Source organism: Hypomesus nipponensis, chromosome 3 (genome assembly GCF_054491055.1).
Source record: "Hypomesus nipponensis isolate SF chromosome 3, ASM5449105v1, whole genome shotgun sequence".
Taxonomy (NCBI): Eukaryota; Metazoa; Chordata; class Actinopteri; order Osmeriformes; family Osmeridae; genus Hypomesus; species Hypomesus nipponensis.
In genome coordinates this window covers 12,065,528-12,078,583 of record NC_140363.1, presented here as the reverse complement: position 1 = coordinate 12,078,583, position 13,056 = coordinate 12,065,528, and the positions used below count along the sequence as shown (strand labels likewise).

Genomic DNA, 13,056 nt, shown 5'->3' with positions numbered 1-13,056 from the left:
ACCCCAAAGATGATCTCAATGAATCCAAGAAAGCAGGTAAGGATGTGTGTAGCCTACTGTTGGTGGCTACATGTTGTGCCCCAAACTGAGTAATTCTCGGTGTGGAATCCCTTTGTCTCCCTCAAGATCATATTTGTGGCTATTTAGACTGTAATGTGGTTGTATATTGAATGGGTTTGCAACGTGTAAGGGCCGATATGTCGACTTTGTCATCTCTGCCAGACAATAAATAATTTATAGTGAAGTCAATCCAAGACTTAAAGAGTCCCGTTGTCGGGTAATGGATCGATATGTAGGCTATGAGTATTAAAGTTACACCATAAATTCATCCACGTTTTTAATTTACATTTCGTAATCTCTCTATTTAATTATCTAAATTATGTTGTGTTGCAAATTCTCATATTGGCCTACATACTGATGATTGTGCAGTGCATGATATCATACCCCCTTCATCCATGACCATTATGGAAATATAAAAGGAACTTCTGAAGTTTCAAGAAAAATTTGAAGAATATACATATTGATATTATTAATAGAATTATCTATATTATTGTTTTTATTATTTTATTATAATATATTATATGTTGTAACGATAATGGATATTTCGAAGGGGGAACCATGCTATTGTTATAATATTATTTTCATTATTGTAATTAGTTGCTAGTCTACGTGAACCAACTGCGCAGGCAACCCATGTAAGAAGATTTACCATATGTTCAGATAAAATTCAAATAACACTTTAATATAGATTCTGTTCTTGTTGTCAACTACAAGAATACACATATACAAGCCATAAATAGGAATTACACAAATTATTGAAGAAATTCTGCAATCCATTTAAATTCATTTAGCAATCCAGTTATACAGATGTATATTACAGAAATTGTCTTTTGGTCCTTTCTCGAAGCCGCCTTTTTGAACAGATTTTGTCACATTATTAACATCCCCTTTAGAAATAATCAGGCTACTAAACAAAATTGACACCTAAATCAAAGGGAAACGTCAAAATATCTGAATACATCAGCACAAACTATATTTTTACAAATGTACAAATCGCTTTCAAAAGTCCGTAGATGGCGCAAGGATTTATGAGGAGTTCATGATTGGCCTTGAATATACGCCTTGATAGTACGATGTGTCAGTAGGTATTGATGAGGAATCTAGACCTGTTTTCCCCGCCATGGAACCCATGGACAGAGCCCCAGCCATGGGGGAGCCGTAACCGGAGTAATGCATCACCTGCTCGTACGTCTTTAGGTCCATTTTGTGATGCTGTTGCTCCGACGACATGAGGTTGTTGATGGAGAACGGGTGATTAAAGGAGTAGTGGTGCTCGGGCTTCAGGTGTGCATCGTGCGCCAGAACCGAGTGATGCTGGGACATGAGATGTTGCGCCTGGGACACTGGCGAGGCCGCGTGTTCAGGGCTCATAGCCTGGCTGGACTTCATATCTGACAGTGACCGTTTGTGGTCGTTTGAGGACGAGTTGGAATGGGGAGACTCGTTCCCGTTGCAACTCTCCGAGCTGCTGTTGGATCCACCTTCCGAACTTTTACGGCCGGACTCCTTGCACATCTTCTTGTCACACTTAAACCGCTTTTGCCTTCTCAGATAGCATCCGTTCTCGAACATGTTTCCCGAATCAGGATGAAGGGTCCAAAACGACCCCTTGCCGGGCTTATCCGGAGATCTAGGCACTTTGAGGAAACAATCATTGAATGACAGGGAATGGCGAATAGAGTTCTGCCAGCGTTGCTGGTTCTGCCGGTAGAACGGGAAAAGGTCCATTATCCACTGATATATTTCTGCCAGCGTTAGCATCTTGCTGGGGGACTGTTGGATAGCCATAGTGATAAGAGAAATATAAGAATAGGGGGGCTTTGCATGTGTGTAGCTCCTGCGGTATGTTTTGGGGTCCCTTGATCTGTTGATACTGGACTGTCCATACATAGGGCTCATGGCGTTCATGTTTGTGTATGAAGTCAGGGCGTTCATTGAGGGGGGTTGCGCTGTCATAGGGCTCATGCTAGGACTGAGAGCGGCACTCATGGCGGTCATACCCGCGCCCATTCCATTCATGGCTCCGGCTCCGGGTGACATGCCAGTCATGGAGGGGCTCATGCCAGTGTTGACGTAAGACATGTTCATGGTGTTGGCCGTCATGTTGGCAGTTGAGCTCATTCCCGACATACTCATGTAGGTGTTCATGGAGTTCATTCCCAGGCCAGTATTCATGTTGCCAACCGAGGTGTAACACTGAAAATGTCAGAAAAAAACACGTGATTTAATTAACGTGAATTTCCTTCGTATTGGGAACAATTATTTTAATTGCAATACCATAGGCCTATAGGCCTAAATACACTATAATACATAAAGCATTAGAGAGGAGAGATCGCAGGCCTGTGACCTAAAATGTGCCTGAATCCGTGCGCACAGTGAGGTTGGTTTGATTCTTGTCATTTGGGGACATTTCTAAATAAATGTTTAGCTTAGACTAAATATAATAATAATATAAATATAAAGTCATCCTATGATATTATGTCGTGAATAAGATAGATAAAACACAGAAATTAAACTAAACATTGCCACGTACTGTCGGCGTAAATAGGAAGACAAAATCGACACAGTTGTTCTTGAGATCGAGTTTGAACTGACTGTATGACTGCACCGTCGTTTAAAGTTAAGATATTTGAATCCGTCTTCCTACTCTAAATTGTTTAAATGTTTGTTTAATAGAAATATTGGAAAATATTATTCCGTATGGATGTAGACTTAATTATAATCCGAGTTAAAAGTTTCTCCTACATGTCAAGCACAACTTTGTTAGGATAGTGCAGTGCGTAGAGATGGGGGAGGATTTGGAGGCGCCTCAAGTCAATATTTGATCACAAAGTTAATATTATCTCTGGGCTAATATTGAGTTGTATAAAATGGGATCGGCTTTAGACGAAAAAATATATTTAAGGTACCCACCTCAGGCTCTCCGTAGTAGGTGCTCCAGTCTGTATGCTCGTGTCCTTCCATTTTAACTGCTCCTAGCATCATGGAAGTTCCGAATAGTTTACAAACCGTCTCCCGCAGAAGAAATGGAAAAACGTTCTCCAACAGACGGTGACTTGGGACCACAGGGTATTGGGTCGTTGGTGTGTTCCTTAGTGAAGGACTGGCGCATGTGTGTCTTTGAGCCAGCCGTGCCCACGGGCGCTGAAAAGCGTCTGATGATGACTGGAGTTCAAATGACGCTCAGTGGTGGCTGTAAACGCAATGATATAGCTCTCTGCGCCAGGCGAGCCTCCAATCCCAACTTCTTCGCTTACCCTATTTGAATAATCTCCTCACACCTAGACGTGAGACTCCTCGATTTGCCCCCCAATTGTATCTTACACCTGCATCGTGTAAAAAGAACAGTAGCCTAATTTAGGAAAATATTCATTATTGACTAATCTTAGCTGGAAACAGAATACGAATTCTTTTCTGTCTTTTTTCGTATTGTAGTGTCTTTGTTTTGTTGTTGCGCCAGTTATTCGATGTTCTTATGTTGTTTGGACAATTTCACTAATAAGGTTGTCTGACGTTGAATAACCCTCTTTTTTACTGAAATAATTATGTAATTATTTTTTATGTACATTATATCATATTTCTATATACCCTACAACCTATTTACTACGGCTATGACTAGGCTTCAAAATAATATTGATTTTGTGAAAGTGATAGATTGTGAAAACAGGTCTGACACAGAATTCTACCAATGTGGCATAACAAAAGAAAGCAATTAGTTAACAAACAATAATTCGCATTGTTCTTTACAAGGCTGGTTTTAACAACATTCGTCTACCAAAAGCTAGGTTTTGGCCTTCAATATTATTAAACTGACACATTTCGTTTGATTATTATTTAGGTTTCAGGACAGAAATAGTCTACTTACATGCTGCAATATGTTTTGTGTGTGAGGGTCAATGTGTGGACTATTGATTATGTATGGTCGCTTGTACGCACATTGAACAGAGAGAAATGTGTTTGATCACAAGTGATTTAAATGGTCTAGACACGGGAAATATTATTGGTATAATGTTAAATGAGCTTTGATATCAAGCTGAATTGCAGCAGTGTGGGTTGGTGTCCAGTGAAATATCTGAAGGTTTGATCAAAACTTGCCAATTCCATGCCTTTTGTTATAGTTATAGGACCAATTAAATGTGCTGGTATCGTATTTAACTTATCTTTAAATTCAAGCCCATTGTTCTACGTAATTGTTTAAAAATAGTATATTTATAAATGGTTTATGATCTTTGGACAAGAATAATTCACACTTAAATTCAAGTTTCATAGCGCCCTCTTATGGTTGTTTTACATTTTCTTAATATGATTACGGTGACGCAGCACGTGACCTAGCCTATACCTGCTTCCCTCATAATATACATGTGTGTCTGTTTAAATGTTCAAATAGACTATAATAAGTGTTATACTTAACATATAAGAGCTAAAAAACAATCAAGCATTTGGCAACTGCACCAAGACAGAGAGCGGGGTTAAAACTTTGTTGATCTACAACACCGCACCAACATCAAGGTGAGTGTGCAGAGCGGGGCCAGCCACGTGCCGTTGATTGTACATCCATTTGACAGCATATTTACGTAAGAACATAACTATGAGTGGAGCCCATTATTTAGGCCGAGTAAACCGTGGTATGTTGACGAGGGACTAACAGAGAGTCTGCTTAACTTGGAAATTAGATCATGAGAACCTCCGAGCGTGCATGTGTTTTAGGTTTGTGGATTCCATCGTCAGGATACATTACAGTCCGTCTTACAAGGCGGAAGGACCTACATATACATATCTTTATTTGACGACAATTGTTTTAGATCTGGGGGAAGGAATGACTAGGCACCATGAAGAAGTAACACTCTAACCCTTTAAAACTGTATGGGGATAGGTAAAGTTTAGGGTTACACATTATGGTAGATAGCCTACCAGGTACATCCCTGTGCATCCAAGTTACTATAACCTGTGGGTTGGCATAGTTGATGGCACAATGTTTTTCTATGTAGCTGATATTGTAGTTAATCAGTTACATCGGACATAGTATCCTCACAGGTCCATGTGGGTGAAGGTCACGCAGAATTATTAAAAATCTGAAACTCAACTGTAGTAGGCCTAGCCTGGCATTGCCAGACCAATTCGCGAATTAGTATTCGTCTCTCAATTAATTTTTTATATCCAACGTCAAAGGGCACAGACCAAAATGCATCTGGATGGCGACGCAATTGTATAGAAATGTAGAGTTTGGATCTATAGATTCTCTTTTTTTACGAAAATGCCTTGATGGCTTCTCTGTTTAGTCTTAGTATTAAACCCGCCCCATATCAGAAACGTTTATGATTGGACCGGCACTTTGCTAGTCAAAGGAAAATCTGTCTGAATGTGAGGGTGGCTAGATCCATCTGCCATTTACATTTATTCATTTGGCAGACGCTTTTATCCAAAGTGACTACCAAGAAAGAGCTTTACAAAGTGCATAGGTCACTGATAATAACAACAAGATAGCCCCAAAGCATTGTGGGTAGACAAAACAAGAAGCACACATTGTAAACAACCAAAAAATAAGTGCCAAAGGGAAGAACCATAAGAGCATGTAGTTAAGCAAGTTACAATTAAACAACATGAATCGCTAAGTCCAAGTGTACCTGTAGAAAAAGCAAGCAACAGTAAAAATGAAATAAAAATAAGATTAACTAAAATAGAATATTTCGCAGCGATTACAACAGTTTAAATACCACTAACCAACAAGAGCAACAAGTCTCTGAGCAAGAGTCATTGTAATCCTTGAGGAAACTAGTATTGGGTTCAGCAAACCTTTCCTAAGTACCGTTGTACTTCCGGAACAAGTGCGTCTTGAGCCTTCTCTTGCAGGTAGAGAGATAGTCTGTGTCTCTGATGGAGGTGGGGAGTTGATTCCACCACTGGGGGGCCAGGCAGGAGAAGAGCTTGTGTTTGGACCGGGCGGTCTTGAGTGGTGGGACCCCAGGCGGTTGTCTGAGGAAGAGGTAGGTTGCGGGTGGGGGTGTAAGGCTGCAGGAGAGACTTAATGTAGTCGGGTGTGGTCCTGTTCACTGCTCGGAAGGTCAGTACCAGGGTCTTGAATCTAATGCGGGCCATGATGGGTAGCCAGTGGAGGGAGATGAGGAGCGGGGTAACGTGGGAGCTTTTGGGTAGATTGTAGACCAGGCGGGTCAGAACAAATAAACCATGAGCTTGCATATTGGTCAGGTTCCCAAGCTACAGCACTTCCTCTTTTGACTGTGCAGGTTATGAACAACCTGTTAAGGATACAGGTTCACAATTATGTGTTTATGATTAATCAGTCAGTTCCAGATATAGGTAACCAGAAGGATTATGCCTTCACATATTTTCTGAATGTATTGAACTTTTAAGGACCTCTCCGTAGGCAGGAAGTTATTTCCATAAATGATTGATCCAGTTGAGATGGGAGTAAATGTTTCCATGGTTTGAGCTTTTATCCTTTTATAAAATATTAATGTGATTATATGCAGTTATGATAAACATTCTTTAAGCTGCTTGACAAGTCTCTGATTGTTCCTTGTGTTGCTCAATGGAGGTTGTGCAGAGTGTGTAGGCTTTGCCATTACAGTGCTACTTCCCAGGATCTAGTTCTCACCTGTCTGCTAGCATGTATAAGGAATGCTGGCTACATGTCATCCACACTATGTTGCACTGTATAATATGTCTTTGCATCAAATCTGGATGGTTTTGAAACGTTCCGCGATCCCATAGGCTGATATGGATCTTTCTATATGAAAGTAATTGGGATACACTTTCTGCTTGTTGGTGCAAAGCATAAACTCACTGACAATTACAAGTCTTAACAGCATGGAAGAGGGTGTTCCTGTGTATGAGGACTGCAATTCCACAGGTTTTTGTTTCAATAATTGATCTATTAATGGCAATGATGCACTTGTTGGTTTTCACACATCCTGGTACACATTCCTTGTTTATAAGAGGACACAATAATAAGGGCCCTCTGGCTCTGCCATACCAGACATGGGTTTGAGAAGTTATGGAAGAGTTTCACTTGACTATGAATGTGTGAACACGTCTCAGTATGAGTGTCAAAAAGACAAACATGCAATGACAACAGTAAAGACTATAGCATCTTGGGAGTATTCCAAGTTTCTCTGAAGCCAGTGCATGAGGGTGCGAACTGGTGGTTCTCTTCTGTGTGTGTGTGTGTGTGTGTTTGTCTGTGTGCGAGGTGGAGCAGTTTGACATTCCTTCAAACACCAAGGAGTTGTTGGCAAGAATGTGTTACTTAAAAGCTTCATTTTAAAAGTAGGTATTTCTTTCCCTGTGAGCTTCTGAAACAAACTCTTAAGATTCACTTCAGCTTCTCCTCCTTTTTAGTTTCTGTTTCCAAGTTTCTCTTCTCACACAAAACATTGCAGGTCAAAGGGTTAAGCTTGCGGTTTGTGAAAATAAAATAATTAATGAGAGCCCCTTTCTTTTGGAAAGTTCCCAAAAATGTTTGCTGCCTAGGGAGACAGTAAACATTCCAGAGCTTGGGCTGGAGTTTGGACTCGCCATTATCTGACACAGCTGTGACAACGCCTATTGGCTGCAGGTTTGCGGCTTGCCACAGTATGTTTACCTGGAAATGAATCTGAAAGCAACTGGACTAGGAAGGCACACACACCCAGCTAAATAAAAACGAAGGGCAGCCATTACTGTGGGGTGCAGAGGGAGGAGACCTGGGTCTGCAGTTATTGGGCCCACCCCACTGGGTTTGGCTGCAAACACTAGCGTAAATGGTGTAAGGATTTCCTCAAATACGCACCTTTTGATATTGAGAAGGATGGGGCTCAGGAATGCCACGCAGTGTGAGCTGTATCTAGGGCCTGCCATACACATTGTATTTGTCGTACTTTTCTCTTGTCTTGGAAAAGGGCATGACTGACAAGTGGCCTGGCTGTATCAAACAAGACAACCGTCCAAAGGACCACAGGAGGAGAGCCTGGGATCCCAGATTTTCAGGGGTACTAGAATCAGTTGATAGTAAACAATGTACGGTGTGAATCATGGTTTTAGGAAGTGGTAGCTGAAGCATGGTCCTGTATTGCTAAACCGAAGCATTATGCTGGCCACACAGGTTGTAGGTGCGTCTCTTCCCACAGTGAAAATAAATACTTGTTTATTGTTAGTGATTTTAGCTGGCATTTGAAGTATAACATTGTGTTGATATGTAAGCTGGAGAGAAGTGTGTGTATGACTATGACTGGTTTTCAGAACTTTGAGGTGATTCAATGGTATGTGGATTGGAACAGCTGTAATGCAACAAACTGCCACATGTTTCCCTAAAGTCATGTAAAGCCATCTGAATGGGATGTGTATTGGAGCATAAGGGTTTAATATCACAGAATCAGCACATTGTTATTCATTAGCAGGCCAACTGCAGAGTCAATACACATTTAATCACAGACTGAAGGCAATTAAACTTGGCTGGGGCCAAGTAGTGGTATGTTAATTAAAGTCCTGAGCTCCCATGGGAAGAACTGTGTCTAAATATCACTACAATCAGCCACCACCATAATCCATGATGAGCTACTGTCATTTGCGCCCAGACGACACAGACGACATGCTCCCATATCCCACTGCTGTCAAGCCCAGATAAGAAGGCAAACTTGGACTTTGAATTTGGTAGATTGAAAATTGAACCAGGGCATATCTACCATTACTGGCTCTACTAAGTAACTTTCAAACTTGTTTTTTACAGTTTAGTACATTCAACAGTATTTTTACAACTGAATAATTCTACAAAATGTCAGTGAATGCCCCTACTCCTTACATTGAATCATACAAAGAGCATTTGCTACGTATTTCTGATCCCCCACAATGACAGCATGTCTTTCACAAATTCACTGAGTTGAATCCTGGAAACAATCTTTCCCTCTTTGGAAATCAAACACGTTTAAGTTCTACATCAGTTCTACATTCCCTTTTCCATCAAGCACTCTTTTCCATTAAACCTGCTGGCACCTGCTACCTTATCTGTATTCCAGTGAGTGGGCAAGTTTGGGATTACCTCTGACACTGTGACAGCTGTGCGGTGATCTTAACCTGCCTTAGAGCTCTCCACGATATCTCTGAGGAGGAAATAACGTTCAGCCATCTCTGGACTTTTTAGTGATTCTATTAAACACAAGGAGGTAATATTTAAGTTGATATGGTTGAGAAGAATTCGTACAGTTTGGACGACGGTCTCCTGACTGTATCCAGGGGTGGTTGCCATGCATATGTAGATGACTCATTTGTAGTGTTTACTGAAGACTTTTGTGGGGGCTGACAGCCCATGAAGAGGGCTCAAAGGGAGTAGCCTACGTGTCACCCCAGGGGTAGAGCCCTGGCCCTCCCATCCAGAGGGTAGAGCCCTGGCCCTCCCATCCAGAGCCACAACATAAGTGTCCAATCTGTGTTTGCTTACCCGTGAACACCCTTGGCAGAGTCTTGGGGAGGCCCCGTAAATTGTGCCTTTTTACAGGCCCTGACAGCTAACAGGCTATTGGCAACCGAGGCCCAATGACACAGCCACTCAACAGATTAGCACCTCATCAGCCTCCTGCAGCTTCGAACAAATATGGCCCCCGGTTCACATAAAACACAATAGGGCCGCCAGCGCTAAACAGCCCCCCGACAGGGGAGCCCCCCCACAAAACTTCCTGGCCCTGCCTTTCTCTGGGCCACAGCTGGCCAAGGGGACCAAATCAGGCCAGCACTTCCCACCAGCCCACCCCAGCCCCAATTGGCAAGATGTGTGTATTTCAGGTGAGCAAATATTGCCACTTGCCTGAGAGGTCAATGGCCAGCCCTTTTCAGGGGTGCGTATTGCCCCTGGTTGCGGGAGTACGAGTGGTGGCCCCACACAGTAACCTAACCAGGAAAGGGGGATGCTCAAGGCACAGCTGGGGTCAGCAAACCAAACATGTCGATATATAGCTCATCTGCATTTCCCAGATGAGGAAACCATTCCAGGTTCCCTCCAACAACAACAATGGACTGATATAATGCCACCCACCTCAGTCATAATCACAAAAAACAGAGTGAAGTAAGATAAGAAACCAACAGTGCATTACGTTACACTGTTTAAATGGCATTAATGTAAACATGGCTCATGTTACCCGTGTAGAAATCCGAATTGATCATTTATCCACTAACATAAATCTAATTGTATTTGCCTAAGTTTTGTTTAAATGCAAGTCCTGAGACTGCTGGTTTAAGTTGGTGGTGATGATTGGTAAACAGTGCAGAGAACTGAAAGTTGATCTTGTCAGTGACTTGCCATTTTTTAGGCATCTTTGTCTCTAATACACATAGGCTATGGTGTAAATGTATCTGCTATTGCCTTCAGTTGTCACCTGGGCCTAACTGTGGAAATAATCAGATAGTAAAAATAAATAAAGTCAGCTGAGAGATTGTATTAAAGATAGGAGATAGGAGTGTCTTATGCCATGTGTCCTCATGACACACACAACCAGGACTGAAAAAGTGGAATGTGATGGGTTGAAACTTAATTTAACCACTTTATTCAACCACCATCTAGGTGGTTCTCTTTTGTACATTGATTTATAAAATTGGTCCATCATCGTGTTAGTCATAGGATTGTCACAGAAGGTATGCATTTAATCCTATGATAGGATGATTTGAATTCACCAGCAACTCTGGAGTGGAAGAGTCCTATTGATAACTTCTACACATTTTTGATCGGGCTTGGATAAATGCCACCCAAGATCAAAGTTACGGCCAGACGCCTACTAAACCGTGTGTAGATCTGGAGGTGCATGGTGATGTGTGAACTGGGGTGGGGGGACTATATCCCCGCTGAAGTCAAATAGAGTTCTGTCTGAGCAGAGCTGTCCTCAGAGGCCTCTTATACCATCACGATGAAATAGAACTGACCCAGAGAGTCAACAAGATCTCTGCCCATCTCTCCCCAAGCCCTGATGAATCTCGTCTGGTGAACCACTTTCACTGTTGTTGTGTTTGTTTGCTTGTTTGGTCTGGAGCAGCATGGGAACCCAGCATGGAACAGGAGGAAGGGGAGAGGAGAGGAGGTGGAGGAATGAGAATACATCACACAGACCTCCCCAAGAGGTGACAAGGGAGCTGTGGTCAATGTTCTGAGCAAAGCTGCTTCACAAATATACACTGACAGGGATCTGCCCCACCTTGATAGATGTCTGTGTGATCCAGAGAGAAAGGGCTCTCACTGTCAATGATTAGGCATTAGACAGTGAATTATGCATTTAAAATCAACAATATTCATTGTATTAGACAGCAGTACGTTTGAGAGATTTTACTGTGCAGTCCTCATCATGTGATAATCATAAAATTATTATTGTTATGTCATCATGACCTTTCACAAAATTTCTGTAGGATACAGCTGTACAAATTCTATTCTATAACTTTTTATATTCCATTCTCAAACTGACATGGTAAGGGAAATTATTTAACTGACATTTCTCTATTCAAAACACTTATTTCTGATGATTGATATTGTTTTGTAGATCTTATAATCCTCTTGTATATAGTGACACTAGGTGGTCATACCGAGAACTGTTCTCCAACAGACCTGAATAAAATCATGGAGTTGCATGTCGGTCGTTGTTCAGTAACTAGCCTGTGGAGGGAGATAGTGTACTTTCATAACACACAAAACTAACTGATTGGACCCACATTAGGACCTTGGCCGGGTTTTCCAGATTTGTTAAGAAGCTCTTAACGCTAAGAGCTTATAAGAATGCTCCTAAGAAGCTCTTTGCATTAGGAGCTTCTTAACGAATCTGGGAAACCCGGCCCTTGTCTGTAGGCCACTGACTGAACGCTATGGACCTGTCTCTCATCCATGTGTTACACAGTTGACTACTGCTATAGTTAAGAAGAGGACTTTTCAAGCTCACACCATTGCTACTACTAGCACCAGTACCTATTACATCTGCATCTATTAGGACTTGTGCTGCTATTTCTATCTATACTGATAAGGTGTGCAAAACTACTTCCTCCCTCGCTCCCTGCCTCTCTCCCTTTCTTCCTCCCTGCCTCTTTTCCTCCCTCCCTGTCTTTCCCCTCCATATGTCCCTTCTTCCCTCCCTCTCACCCTCCCTCTCACCCTCCCTCTCACCCTCCCTCCTAGAAGGTCACCGGGGTCAGTAGGCCTTGCGGTGCAGCCAACATCTTGTAACAATTTCAGAGGAGGAGACCGGCTAGAGAGCACTTGAAGATCCCCTCCAGAAAGAGAACAGACCTGACTGCTGCCCCCCCCCTCCACTAGCAGTTATTAGCAGATGAATATCCAATGGCGCAGTCGTTATGATCAACCCTGGTCAGGCTGATGAGTGCCTTCAGAGTTGAACCCATCAAAGAATCTGCTAAACCAATGACAGCTGACCTTTCTATGAAATGGAGGTATTGAGATTTTAACTGTGCACAATGGGCCTGTTGAGGGTAGATCTATTGGAATACTTTGAATGTACGACTCAAGGTTGAACATTTGCTACTTTAAGGCTGATAGCATCTACCATGATTCATATCAAAGTCGTCCTAAATCCCCCCACCTTCTTTAATGATGTTGTGGTAAGGCAGGCTGCTCAGCTCTCCGGGACAACAATCACATCCAGCTGCTCAATCTGGGATTTTACTCGGGTAACCACAACGTGTAGACTCACATACGTTCACACACACATACACACAAACTGTACATAAAAACACACACGCACACACAGCATAGACCCACAAACACTAGCATGTGCACTTACATAGTGCACACCCAGTCTCTGGTCAATTTGCATTTACGCTTGTATATAACTTTGTTCTTTTCTTAAGTTCCCGTTGGTACAAACTGTAGCTTCAAACTCGAGCCAGCAAGATCTCCAACTGTTGATACTGTATGGGAAGAGTCCAAAGCAAACTTGAATTATAGGCATAGTTGTAGAGTAGAAATCATTTCAGAATAATACCCCCCCCCCCCCCTCTCCAAAAAAGAAAAGTTAA

General features: G+C 42.1%; 1 protein-coding gene across 2 annotated transcripts; it reads right to left on the bottom strand.

Moving 5' to 3' along the window:
• Positions 1 to 792: 792 nt before the first annotated feature.
• Positions 793 to 3,045, bottom strand: foxa2 (forkhead box A2). 2 transcript variants are annotated; one of them, XM_084683251.1, is made up of 3 exons: positions 2,974 to 3,042; positions 2,061 to 2,256; positions 793 to 2,009 (listed from the first exon to the last, which is right to left on the bottom strand). In XM_084683251.1, exons 1-3 carry the CDS (start codon positions 3,040 to 3,042, stop codon positions 1,087 to 1,089), a joined length of 1,188 nt encoding a protein of 395 aa, XP_084539377.1. In that variant the 3' UTR covers positions 793 to 1,086. The 2 variants fall into 2 exon arrangements, with proteins under 2 accessions (XP_084539377.1, XP_084539375.1); XM_084683249.1 differs by having other exon boundaries at positions 793 to 2,256; positions 2,974 to 3,045.
• Between the last annotated feature and the right edge of the window lie 10,011 nt (positions 3,046 to 13,056).